The sequence below is a fragment of the Eurytemora carolleeae genome, unplaced genomic scaffold (genome assembly GCF_000591075.1).
Source record: "Eurytemora carolleeae unplaced genomic scaffold, Eaff_2.0 scaffold488, whole genome shotgun sequence".
NCBI lineage: Eukaryota > Metazoa > Arthropoda > Copepoda > Calanoida > Temoridae > Eurytemora > Eurytemora carolleeae.
The window spans coordinates 173261-186938 of NW_019396397.1; the positions used below are offsets into that span (position 1 = coordinate 173261).

At 33.5% G+C, this 13678-nt stretch overlaps 1 protein-coding gene across 1 annotated transcript; it reads left to right on the top strand.

The window, feature by feature from the left end:
* The first annotated feature begins 2211 nt into the window (after positions 1 to 2211).
* LOC111702420 (divalent metal cation transporter MntH) lies at positions 2212 to 10516 on the top strand. The gene is made up of 4 exons (XM_023474095.1): positions 2212 to 3148; positions 6196 to 6273; positions 7758 to 8365; positions 9232 to 10516. The coding sequence occupies exons 1-4, from the start codon at positions 2601 to 2603 to the stop codon at positions 9576 to 9578; spliced, it is 1581 nt and encodes a 526-aa protein (XP_023329863.1). The 5' UTR covers positions 2212 to 2600; the 3' UTR covers positions 9579 to 10516.
* Positions 10517 to 13678: the final 3162 nt, after the last annotated feature.

The following is a 13678-nucleotide window of genomic DNA, read 5'->3' on the forward strand; positions in this document are numbered from 1 at the left end:
GGGGGTGAGACAGTGTTGAATAATATTTTCAAAAATGGTTTTATTTTTCTTAAATGTACGGATTGCAGGGATTTTTTTCGAAAATAGTACTGATTGTACTGATTTTTTAAATAATGTACGGATTTTTAAAAAAAATGTACGGATTTTTTCAAAAAAAATGTACGGATTGTACGGATTTTTTTTCGAAAATTGTACGGATTGTATGGATTTTTTTTCGAAAATTGTACGGATTGTACGGATTTTTTTCTGAAAATGTACGGATTTTTGTACGGATTCTTTCAAAAAAGTTTGTGCCACCCTGAATCTATCTTCAAAAGATTTTTTCGGGCAACGCCGGGCCCTTCAGCTAGTTGTTTTATACAAAGGTACAAAGAGAAGATATTTTTCTACTTCCAACTTTTCATTTTTTGGGTCTTTTCCAAAAATTTTTCATTTATAAGTTCTTTTTACGAATTTTACATTTTTTAGATAATAGACGGAATTTTCTTATTTTTGTTTACATTTTCCAGTTTCAAACTTTTTTATTTTTGTTATTTAAGGGTTTTTTTTGTGAATGTTACAATTCTGAGTTTCATCAATTTTCCATTTTCACTTTGTACGGAATAAACCTTTTTTCTGCACGAATTTTTCGTATTTAGGAATTTCCCATGTTCAGGTTTTCTATGGGATTTTTCCTGGTTAGTTTGTGATTGGAAATTTCATGTTTGGGTTTTAATGGAATTTTTCCTGGTTAGTCGGATGGAAATTTCCCATGTTTAGGTTTTGTACGGAGTCTTGTTGCTGGGTGCCTGGTTTGTAATGTGGAGGATGAACCGACCAGAATATAAACCGGATGTAAGGTTTACTCCCGCTTATACTTCGATTTTAGTTTACTTGGCCCTTTTTGCAGGAGATTTATTAAATAATGATTAAAATTATTAAACGATTAAATGATAAAATGATTAAATGATTAAAAATACTACGGTACATTTCCAATTTCCTTTTACGCCTTTGAAATGGACGGGTATGCCTAGAAAGGCAGTCACTGTTGTTTATGTCCAATTCTTTAAAAGGTTTAAATACCCCTCCTTAAACAAGCCGTCCCCTCCCCCTCCCCCCGATTTACTGTAAAAGTTCGCTAATTCGATCGACCCCCACCACCACTTTATACACATACATATAAACAGTTTGTTTTTAATCTTTGTGACAGAAACAATCTCAAGGAATAATAATTGTCTTCAAACATTTTTTTTAAAGTGAATATTTTCAAATTATCTTTTTCCATTTCATAATCTGAGTTCGTTTTCCATTTAACAGTCCAAATTTTTAGTTTGAATGATCTTTTTTTATTTTCTTGTGGTTTTTAACAATTTTTTTTTATATTTTTTTATCGATTTTGATGGTTATTATATCGTTAGAACTGACGAGGGTCAACCCAGACCGATATATATTTTCAATAAATGTGGAACTAACATCTACTTTTACTCTACAGAGGTTTGGCCCATCACCATAACCGGATTTTAAATTTTCGCGATGTTCAGCTTAGAGTTCATCTTCAGGGTGATCGTGATCATCGCATCAGTCTGAGAGAATTCTAGTACTTCAATAGAGGAATTGGAATCTACTTATCACGAGCGCATAAATATGTTATAAATGTCTTGTGAACATTGTCAACTGAAATTTTCTATTGTGAATTATGTGTGAAAAAAGTGTAACTTAAAATTCTGGATATGTTAAAAAATAATGTATAAACAAACATGTGATCTTCTTATTAAACTGTTCTTTTCCTCTGTAAGATTCGGTATTGATAAATTTATTCGAGGGTTGTTGGATAAAGAGAGAAAGCTAAAGAACTGTATTCGAGGGTTGTGGGATAAAGAGAGAAAGCTAAAGAACTGTATTCGAGGGTTGTTGGATAAAGAGAGAAAGCTAAAGAACTGTATTCGAGGGGTGTGGGATAAAGAGAGAAAGCTAAAGAGCTGTATTCGAGGGTTGTGGGATAAAGAGAGAAAGCTAAAGAACTGTATTTGAGGGTTGTGGGATAAAGAGAGAAAGCTAAAGAGCTGTATTCGAGGGTTGTGGGATAAAGAGAGAAAGCTAAAGAGCTGTATTCGAGGTTTAACATATTTATGGAGTAAACAAATACTATAAATAAATAGAGCAAATTGCTACGTAGACTTTTTATATGAATTGTGTGCACTGTGAGTTAAGTTGGGTTTCATCTAACATGTTTTATTCTTCCAATCGTTTCAAGATAAACACATCAAGCAAAGTTCCCAGAATTCTAATTACAAATTGAGAATTGAGTTAGGGTGAACAACCTAAAGTGCAAATTAGTTGTTATTCAGCAGTTATAAAGTAAGGAAAGATTTGTTTAACAAATTTGCGAGTGTCTTGATAAAACCAATAAATAAAAACCTCTTTAAAACAATTATGACGTGTCAAGGAGGCCGCTATCGAGGTTGGGAGAGCTGTGCCGGGTTTGCCGGGCCGGGACGAGGCCGAGCTGCAGCATCAAGATATACCTAAACTATTAGTTTAGCTCGGAGTTTTCATACACGGTCAACAATGATTGACTCTCCACTTTAAATAAAGTATTTTTTAGAATTCAAGTAATCAGGATGAAACTGACCAACATCTGGTCGGAGATCTCCTCCATGCTGTACTGGACTATGCTGGCTGCCTGTACAGTAGGTCCGGGTACAGTTGTAACCTGTGCAAGAGCAGGAGCAGAGTACGGTATGAGTATGATCTGGGCTCTCGTATTCGCTTCTATCCTGGCTTACACTCTCCAGGAAGGAACAGCAAGGTTGACCATCGTATCCGGGAAGTCCCTTGGGCAATGTCTAAGGATGAAGTACAGGAATGGAGCTAAGATCTACGATACCGCCGTTATCTGCTGGATGGTTGGCATCTGTGTGTTCTTCGGGAACACGCTCTACGAGTGCAACAACTGGGCCGGAGGAATCGACGCTATTCTTGCCATACCTGGAGCTACGGATACAACTCCTCTTCGTGTTGGCTGCTGCGTAGCATATGCAGTGCTGGTGCTGGCCCTGCTCTACTGGGACAAGGTTGACAGCCTGGGTGTTGTGCTCGGAATGATGATGATGGGCATGGTCTGTCTCTTTCTCGTGGTTGTTATTATCATGGGACTGGACTTCGCAGAGTAAGTAAAAATCTACTTTTTAAACTATTATTGTTTCATATTAAGTCCCAACGTAAGTAACCAAGTTCCATTATTTATTTACAACGCGTTGGTTAAACAAGTCTGTCAAATTAACTGTGTCGTATCTTCTTTACCTTAAAATTCGACCAATTATCGACATTCTAGAATCTTTAGATTATTTAAAGTCAATAATCAAAAATGACAACATAGTCTAAATCAAGAACCGTGCTCTTCTGAAGGCTCAATTATGGTATATTAACTCAATAAAATCCATTCCGTCATACTGACTCATTAAACTTTTATTGGATTGTAAATGGAAAGTTTCAAACCTAAAGTCAGCAAAGTTTTGTTTTATTCAAGGTGAGCCCAACCTTCTTCTTTGTTGGTGCGTCTCAAATTTGTTTGCGAAGAGTTGACTAACTCTCATAAATTCAATTCATCTTATTTTACTGATCGGAAATTAAGAAAAGCTTAAAGAATTAAATTGACAAGATATATGCAAGGAATTGAGTTTTTGCCACAAACTTAAATCTTCTGATCCCAATATCTTTGCAACCTGATGGTGCAAACCTTCGATATTTCAAACTTAGATTATTTTATCTATAAGTAACAATAGTTTGAAATATCTAAGGTCTACGACATTGGATTACAAAGATGATTAAAAAATCAGAGTTTGTTGCAAAAACTCAACTCCTTTATAGAGTTGAATAGGAATCTAAGAAATAAAGAAAGAGTTTTAAATTCCAAAAAAAATCTCTAGAAAGAATCGTAAATTCAGGGTTAAAAGATTGTACAGGAAATTCAGGTTGAAAGGCAGAATAGTGAGTTGAGAATATAGAAGAACCAATTATTTAATTAAAAGAATATCTATAACATCCAAGGCAGTGTAATGGGATAAAAATATTAAATATTAAAGAAAATATTAATTTTTGGAAAATAAAAAAGTTTAGAATAAAAAGGATGAAAAGCTTCAAAGGGTTCGTTGTATATAACTGGATTCATGGGTTCAGAATATAAAACTGGATTCATGGGTTCAGGATATGAAACTGGATTCATGGGTTCAGGATATAAAACTGGATTCATGGGTTTAGGATATAAAACTGGATTCATGGGTTTTGGATATAAAACTGGATTCATGGGTTTAGGATATAAAACTGGATTCATGGGTTCAGAATATAAAACTGGATTCATGGATTCAGGATATAAAACTGGATTCATGGGTTCAGAATAGAAAATTGGATTCATGGGTTCAGGATATGAAAGTGGATTCATGGGTTCAGAATATAAAACTGGATTCATGGGTTTAGGATATAAAACTGGATTAATGGGTTCATAATAGAAAATTGGATTCATAAGTTCAGGATATAAAATTGGATTCATGGGTTCAGGATATAAAATTGGATTCATGGGTTCAGGATATAAAACTGGATTCATGGGATCCGAATAAAAAACGGGATTCATGGGTTCAGAACATAAAACTGGATTCATGGATTCAGGATATAAAAATGGATTCATGGGTTTAGGTTAAGAAAAACTGGTTTCACTTTTTAAAACAAAAGTATTAATATTAAAATTCAAATTGACCATTGAGATTAGATTTACAAAAGTGAAATTTTTATTGAAGTTAAAGACTTAGGTAGAAGATTAAATGTGAATTGTAAAAGTAAAATTAAGTGTGGAAAGATGGAACAGAAATGTTCCAGTTTAAAAAGAAAGAGTAAGAAAGAGTATATTCATCATTCAATGCACAAGTTAGCATAAATAAGGGACTAGAATTCTAGTCCTAAGGTCAAGGATAAAATATCAAAATCAGCAAAATACAAAAAACAAATAACTTTTTAAATTAACATTCTCGTGTCCATGTTGTGCATTAACATAAAAAATTCAAGTTCGAAAAATAAGGTTCTCTTGACAATTTTGTCCTTGAGGTGGATTTTGAAATTGCTGAGACCGGAAATATTATAAATACATATATTCCCCGCTCCCTCTGTCATGCTGTCTAAATAAAGTTTATCACGAGGTTTCTTAAATTTGTAATTTATATTTTTAGATTTTCACATTTTCCCCAAGTGTGGCTCGTTTCTGCCAATCCTTAAGATTTTTTTAACAACCAAACCAAAATTTTGTTAAACCTTTTTATGAGACAGACTTTTTTACGGAGCCAGAGAACTCAGAGTTTGTAAATCATGAAAGGAAATAAACGACGTAAGAGAAAAATAGAGAATTTCTTTTTCAAATTATCTTTATTTTTATAAATAAAACTGTCTGACGGGAAAAGGACAGAAGGACACTACTTAACTGTGTCTGAGTTCCACTTTTCTTTAAGTCATAAGCAAAGCAATGCAAATATCTTTGAAAAAAAATTTAATTATCCACCCAATCTCAATAGTTGAGATTAAGCAAAAATAGAATGCAAGATCAGCCCGCGAAAAACAAGTATTCACTATGGTTTATAGGGTATACCAATATGCTAAAAGTTTTATGATAAGACACTATCTTTTGTTCAATCTTGAGTAAAACAAAAATAGGCAGACTGCGATAACTTCGATAAATAAATTATTTTTAAACCTTTTTTGTAAAAAATAAACTTTCCTAGATGAATCTTGAGATTGATGAGCTATTTTTTATTGATTTTGCTTCAGGTTTCTACATCATTTGTTTGACATCAGACAATATTTGACATCTCTGTTAGCACAAAAGAATCGTCCATTTTGGAACACAATTGTTGTGATTAGAAAAATCTGACGGTAATGCGTCATATTATGTACTGCAGTTTGAGGGACCCTCTTGTTGGAAAGAAACCCAAATATTTTAGATAAATAACTGCAGTACAGTTCTTATTAAAGGATTGTAGATTCATGACCCTCCATTACAATTACTGGCATGTAAGATTCACAACGGTACCCTTTAAACCTCTATCTGAGTAAAAATCAGGAAGGTCTTGTGTTGAATTATCACAATTTACTTTATAGTCTCTGCATCAAAAATCACTTTTTAAGAAAACCTTCAATTAAAGATAATTGATTTTTAGTTAGAAATATATATAGGCTAGGACGAGGACTGATCCCGAATATGCCGGAGAAGAAATCTGAGACTTCAGCAGAACCTGCGGATATGATACTAAGGTAGAATCCATCTTTGTTTACTTGTGTCTATCTTTACACACTTGGAATAATTCATCCGACACATAAGAGAATTCACAAGCGATAAGATTATGTCTTTGGAACGCCTAAAATTCTCTAAGAGGTTGACATAAAGTTCTTCTAAGTTATAAATTACAAGAAAATTATTTTTATGCGGTTTTTTTTCACTTATTTAACTAACTTATAAATGAACATTACACTCGCCACAACTACTAATCCCTTTATCTTTTTAACCTGATGTTGTCGACCTATTGTAGTTTAAAATATTAGCCTAACAAAGGTTTAGACCATTAGGTATTAGTAAATTTGAGGCGAGTTGGAGAGCAATTGTACATCTATCTAAATTGCTTAGTTTTGATTTGAATATGTATAAAATATGCATGCGATGGTATTGATATATTAGCTATATATAGTCTGGAATGTATATTAAGCCTAATATTATAAATAAGTTAGTTTCATGACTCAAGTATTGTGATATCTAATCATTTTCGGGACTGGAAAATATTTTTTAAAAAAGCTATTTTGAAGAATAAGAACGCAATACAAATATTTATGATTTAAAAAATTTTAAATTCTTTTTAAATCTTGAACTCGCCATTCTTGTGTGGTTTTTATATTGTTTTTTAATTTGTGGTCTACTTCTAAATCCTTCCCCCAGGTGCCTCTACCTCTCTACAAATCTATATTTTAGAATGATTCTAAAAAATATTTACTCAATAGATATTTCTACAAAGATTTCTCTTGCTCTCCTCCAGACAGCGTGTGCTCGATAACATTTTTGTCTCCTTGAAGGATTATTAAACCCGAGCCATAATTAACTCCGAGGTTCATGGTTCCTCTGACTTTCTTACTTTCTTTTCTTCAGAGAACTCTTTGTTTGTGGATACAGATATGGAGTATTTTTATAGTCAGGATAATAAGAGGAATCTGTGAGTTGATACCCACGCCCCCGCTTATTTTTTTAGTTTCTAGAGTTAAAAGTAAAAAAGTAAATTATTTTTTATCTCTTTTATTTCTAAAAGCTGGGCTATACTAGTAACTTTTTCTTAAACATAGGTTATAATGTAACGAAATTATTTTTATTTTTATTTATGCCGTCCAGATGCAATGTATCTAATGTCCAGCTGTTTATTTATATAATCTGTATGCTTTTCAAACTTTATATTCTCGGATTTTATGTGCTGTTGACTTCCGTCGAGAGAAAAAAACAGAAAAATAGGGGTCTTAACTTTTAGAGTTCATCTCCTTAAACTTTAAATTGGGAGCTTTCCTTTCAATGTGTTTTCAACGAGAAAAGTTGGGAAGTTTTGTCAATTAGAAAATAATTCTTGTCTGAGGGGGAATCATTCAGACTAAACAATAACATAGATATAGATACTTAATACTTTTTCGGTCTATAGGGGGAATAGAAGGGAGGGAAGGGGAGAAGGAATTTTATTTTTTGAATAACTTTGAATTTTTTTTAGCTTGGTCGGAACTACTTCCATTGGATTCAACCTATTCCTGGGGGGAACCATGGCTAAGGGAAAGAAGCTTGAATCCTCCCAGAGAGGAATAGCTTTCTCCACCATCTCCGCTCTAGAGGTTTCCGTTCTTATTCTCATTGTTGGAGCTGGAACCTATAACGCCAATCACGGAGAAGCGTTCTGCATCCTTACCCTGGCTAACTTCATCAAGAACTTCATCGGCGAGATCGGTGTGTTCGTGTTCTCAATCGGGTTTATTGCAGCTGCGATAAGCTCCATGCTGGCGGTTCCTCTTGGAGCTGGACTCACTGTTGAGAGTGTGTTTAGTGAGAGCGAGGGTGAACGAGATGAAACCTGTATCTCTGACCATGCTGTACAGATTGGACTGATCAATGAGAAGAATATAACTGTGGATCAGCTTGGAGACGGAACTGAAGCTAAGATGAAGGATGATGAGACCAAGCAACCTCTGACTGGAGAACCTGGAGAAGATAAGAACCTTGAGATGGTTGAGGAGGGACGGAAAGCTAAAGAGCTGCCTAGGTTTGTCTACTGGGGAATCATCTCAGTAATGGTTGTTGTAGCGACATTGGTCATCAGTCTTGATGGTGAGTAAACTTCATTCTTAGCTAAGTATGAGTTCTATGTGAAAGTACAGATACGAAAATAGATACCTAAATGATGAAAGCTTGTGAACAGTTTGAGTTGAAGGTAGAAAACTAGACCTGTAAAGGAAGCGAGCTTGAAACTAGTTGTAACTAGCTTTCTTAGCTCAACCCTATCATGTCGAAACTAGATTTACACGCGTCAATCTAACGTCTTTCCTTATTCCCTACTAAGTTATATAACTATAATCTAAAAAAGCTCTTCAATTAATGAAATATGGAGCTGCATAAAGAATTTGATCAATCGCCTTAAACTTTAATCTTATATCTTTGCAACATGGTATCGCATACCTTTCAAACTATGAATAATAAATTCAATTCATCTTATTTACTGATCGGAAATTAAGAAAAGCTTAAAGAATTAAATTGACAAGATATATGCAAGGAATTGAGTTTTTGCCACAAACTTAAATCTTCTGATCATGTGTTTAAGAGTGAAATGGACTTATTTCTTTTCAGTTTTCCCTGTTTCTAAAAATACAACTAATTCGTAATTATTAATCTATAATCTAACTTTTCCTTCTAGTTTTTATTCTTTTAACATTATACATTTAAAAACATATTAATAAATACCATATCACCGATAGAAAATCACATCAAAATATATTTAGATCAGGAGCGGCGGATACAGGATTTTTCGAAGAATTTTCGCACAATTTGCTTAACTTCCCCCAATTCCACCCCTGTATCCAACCCCGATTTAGATACCAAAAATATTCTTTGTACTAATGTCAGAATTTATTTTGAAGTTGTCCGTAGTCGGTAAAAACACATTTCCTTAACAGTTTTTCTAAATTATCTTATTTTAGCTCCGCGTACTCACGTGATTCTCGTGGCCCAGGTCTTTAACGGATGCTTGCTACCTTTCTTTGCTATCTGTCTGCTTGTCTGCTTGAACGATCCGCAGTTTATGTCCAGCTCCCCCCAACCTGCGTGGGCAAACTGCTTCCTCTTCACATCCGTAACCATCACCGTGTTCCTGGCCTCCAACGTGTTCCTGCAGAAGCTGTTTGGTCACCTCCTCTCTGGGGTCTGGATGAAGATAGGTTTAGCTGGAGGATCAGCAGGGTTGGGTATGCTGGCCTTGTGTATCTTCACCTCCCTAGGGAGCGACCTTGTCAACTCCTTCAGGTCCTCCAGAGGGGTTCAGACTTGAACAACAAAACTTCGAATGATTCTACACTCAATCAAAATACATTAAACCCATGTTCTCTAAACCTAAAGTATTTATGTAACAATCGTTGCTGTTTGCTAATAATTCTTGCATTTTTTATATCTACAGCAAAGCTATTTACTTCACATTACATCAAATCAAAAACATGTACTTCCTTAAAATATAATCAATTTTAAATTTCATTTCATCAACACATCTTGTAAGCTCCAATAATTTTTGTTGAATTTTTTAATTCAGGGGTAAATCTTTTCCATACAAAACATAATACTTTTGCGAATTTTGTGTTTACGGACTAAGGCATTGGACTTAAAAATCTTGAGCTTATCATCAATTTCCAACGATTTATTTTTTTTGGCTCCGTCCTTCTTGAAAAATATTTACCCCTTCAGTCTTCATATCATTCCTTGTTGTATGTAAACCAAGGTTGTATAATAAGGTTAGTTACTCTAGGTGCGCTTCAATGTACGAAAAATGTCGTCTTCTAAGATAGATAGTTAAAAACTTCATATGACGACAGTTTCGCCTCTATAATCAGTGACGTCATATGAGCTTTTTATCTATCTTTGCTTAGGAGACGACTTTCAGCTGTACATTGAAGCGCATCGAGAGTAACAAACCTTATTATACAACCTTGGTGTAAACGTTGTTTGCGTTGTACCACCTTGCTTGTACCAGGGCAAGATTTAAACAGCGAAGAATCTCTGAAAAGGAGAAACGTGTACACTCTCCATCAATTGTACAGTGTAAAGTAAATGCGGGAAAAGGGAACAGATGGAATATTTTAGCTGATTTATGAGAACTTTGTTGATTAAAATCTTTTTACAAGGTCGAAAATCCCTCCTCTCTCCCCTCCAAAGAAATCCCTCCCCCTTCCCCTCCAAAGAACAAAAATTGCTCAAACAATTTCATGGAAAAAAAAATTTCTTACTGATTACTAAAATCATAATTAAGGGTTATATTTTTATTTTTGAAAACTTGAGGATCAAGGAGAAAGCTTGTTTCAGCCGTAAACTGCATNATGAAGTTCCTTGATTTTTTAGTTTTTGCCCTTCTCTGCCATTTGTAACACTAAACTATTTTAGTATAGAATTTGATCATGATGATTCCTAAAAAATAGTTTTTAGAATCCAGAATCCAGTCCTGCCCTGCTGTAATATCTTCAATCATGTAATATTAATATTGTAAAGTATGTTAATTTCTATGCTTGTTAATCTTCTTATAGAAGCGCTTGGCTTAGATGTTAGCCCTATTTTCAAGTTTGTTTTTTATTGTGGTTTTAATCAGTTTCTTAGTTTTATTTTTCAGGGGTAATTATTCAGTCTTTGGTAAAAATTAGAAGCGGCGCGAGTATATATATTATATATTTATACCCTTTTCAACTTCTGATCCTTCAGTTATCATAGTCTTTATATAAATATAAAATGGCCGAGTTTTAAAATGGTCTTCAGAATCTTTGTAAACCATCACATCATATTGGATCGTGTTTTAGCTATAAATTGCGATTTCCGGGACTAATAGGAAAATTTCAAAAGACAAATCATTAAAAAAATTGTATATTGCTAATAAAAAGGTTTGCATGCAGAAAATACTAGGTCTTTCGAGTATTATGTGTGTATTTTGGCGTTAAAGCTTGGAGATAATCTAATATGATTTGGGTATAATAAATTCAGGAAATACTCAAGAAACTCAATATTTGTATTAAACCAAAGGAATTGAGTATTTGCACAAACTCTGATTTTTAAATCCCTATATCTTAACAACCCAATGTTGTAAACCTTAGATATTTCAAACTATGACTTCTGTTATATCAATCAATCAAAGTTTGAAATATCAAAAGTTTACATAATTTGGTTGTAGATATATAGGTATTAGAAAATTGGGATTTGTTGCAAAGACTCAAATCCTTTGCTGCAGAATAAAATCGCACAAATGATTAACTTGCTAATTTGAATATATATTTTAAGACGATCATTTTATAACTCGGCCCATGGAAACCCCAAGTTGCTGTGCTCTGAATATCAACATATTTATCAAAATATCTATACATATATACAAAATATATTATATAATCATTATAATCCACGTGTTACGTCTGAAATAGATATAAAAATGTTAAATTGAGAGAGAAGGAAAAATACTCTGAAACCAAGGAAACGCTATAGAATTAATCTAAATCAGCAAACCTGAGATACAGAACGACAAGAAACTATGCAAAGTCTCAATCTTTTTTTTCAAATTTTCTGACATTTAGAATTTGCGAGAACTGAGGGAAGTTGTTTAATATAAACATATTGCTCCCTGGCTTACTATATTATTTCATAAGATTTTAGGTAATTAAAGGAATGAAGTCTTTGTCAAAAACTTAAATTTATTAATGGTGTAAAACTTTTGATATTTAAAATATGTTGTCCAACAGAATTAGGTCTACGACATTAGGTTGCAAAGATATATAACCAGAAAATCAGAGTTGTTGCTAAAGATTCAATTTCACAGTCTGGTTCATTTAATGACAAAGTCATTCCCTATTCGAAAGATTAATTGGTTTAAATCCGGTATCATCCTACGTTCAAGTAACAAAACAAAATCAATATATATTTGATCGTTCTAAACATAGATTAATTAACAATATGGATATAACACTAGATGTCATCTTTTCAAGATTTAGGGGTTTTTCGTTTACAATGGAATAACCCTGATGCAGAAGCCCAAAAGAGTTACGTGTATTGCGCGTTGAATTACAAGACAGAGAGAGAGCATATGCGTAACTCCTGTGGGCTTCTGTGAAAAACCCCTAAATCTTGAAAATACGACATCCAGTGTTTTATTTAGATAGTAATCTATGGTTCTAACATAGCTAGTATGATTGATTATTTAAACATATTCATCATATAGTCAAAAAGTATGCATTTATTGTCTCTATATCCTCCCCCCCACCCTTGGCAACATTGTTCCCCCTTTAAACCCCGGCCTACAATCTAGCTGAAGTGCCAAGCGTTGCCCGTGGAATTTTAAAACTCGAATTAAATTATAAAGAAGACCAAAATCTAATAATTACAGATGTTACATAAAATAAATGTCCTCTTGAATAAGTTATAACAAGTCCTGACGTATCCTTATTGCAATTTGTTCCCTGATCTTGGGTCAATTCAAAATTATTGGCACTTTTTATAGCTTTAGATCTTAAGATTTGTTCCCGTTACTTTAGGGATTGTTTTTGACTTGATATGAATCTTTTTTGAGAAAAGTTTGACAATTTACATTTACAAATAAGTTATGTAAAAAAAATATTTTACGCAGAGATGTAACCTGTACACAGAGAATTTACAATTTACATTTACATTTACACTTAAAAGAATATAAAGAAAATATTTGTACACAGGTCTCATACCAGTCCTCTAATGACTAATTATTACTAACATAACAGCATAATAAAGCCGATTTTTTAGAATCAATGTTTTTTTTGTTTGAAGGAAAGATAAAGTATAGTACATGCAAGGTAATTGGACTGTATGTGTACCTTTAAAGTATCTGATACTTATGCCTGAAGCCAAGAAGCCAAATGTTTGTTGTTGATGCTTTTGACAGCATGCCAAGAGCAGATTATATTTCTACTTTGGCCCATGATATGCAAACATTTGACCAATATGAATGATATGCAAAAATTTCATCACAATAAAATATGTAATAAATCATTCGGATTTTCTAGTATAATTTTTCTGGCTTCAATATGTTTAGGCATTCAATTCGCACTAATGTTATTTAGGCATTCAATTCGCTCCAATATTATCTAGGCATTCAATACGCTCTAATGTTATTTAGGCATTCTGAAATGTAGGCATAATGTTGTTTAGGCATTCATGAACTAGGCATAATGATTAGGAAATTGAAATAAAATCCAACTAAAACCTACAATTTGATCAAAATCATGAACGGAGCTGTACACGAGCAAANCCTAGAAAGTCCTTAGCTACGCCTCTGTATGGCCTAATGCCTAATTTCTATTGTTCAACAATGTGTATTGCCCTCAGCAATTTTATAGAAGTACTCTCAGACCAAGGAAAATATGCTTTAGGAAACCTCAT

Excerpts from the sequence above, each read along its gene's own strand:
- LOC111702420 (XM_023474095.1), top strand. The coding sequence starts at position 2,601 with ATGAAACTGACCAACATCTGGTCGGAGATCTCCTCCATGCTGTACTGG. Across the intron at positions 3,149-6,195 it reads ATGGGACTGGACTTCGCAGA|GCTAGGACGAGGACTGATCC; the intron begins GTAAGTAAAAAT and ends AAATATATATAG. Across the intron at positions 6,274-7,757 it reads CCTGCGGATATGATACTAAG|CTTGGTCGGAACTACTTCCA; the intron begins GTAGAATCCATC and ends AATTTTTTTTAG.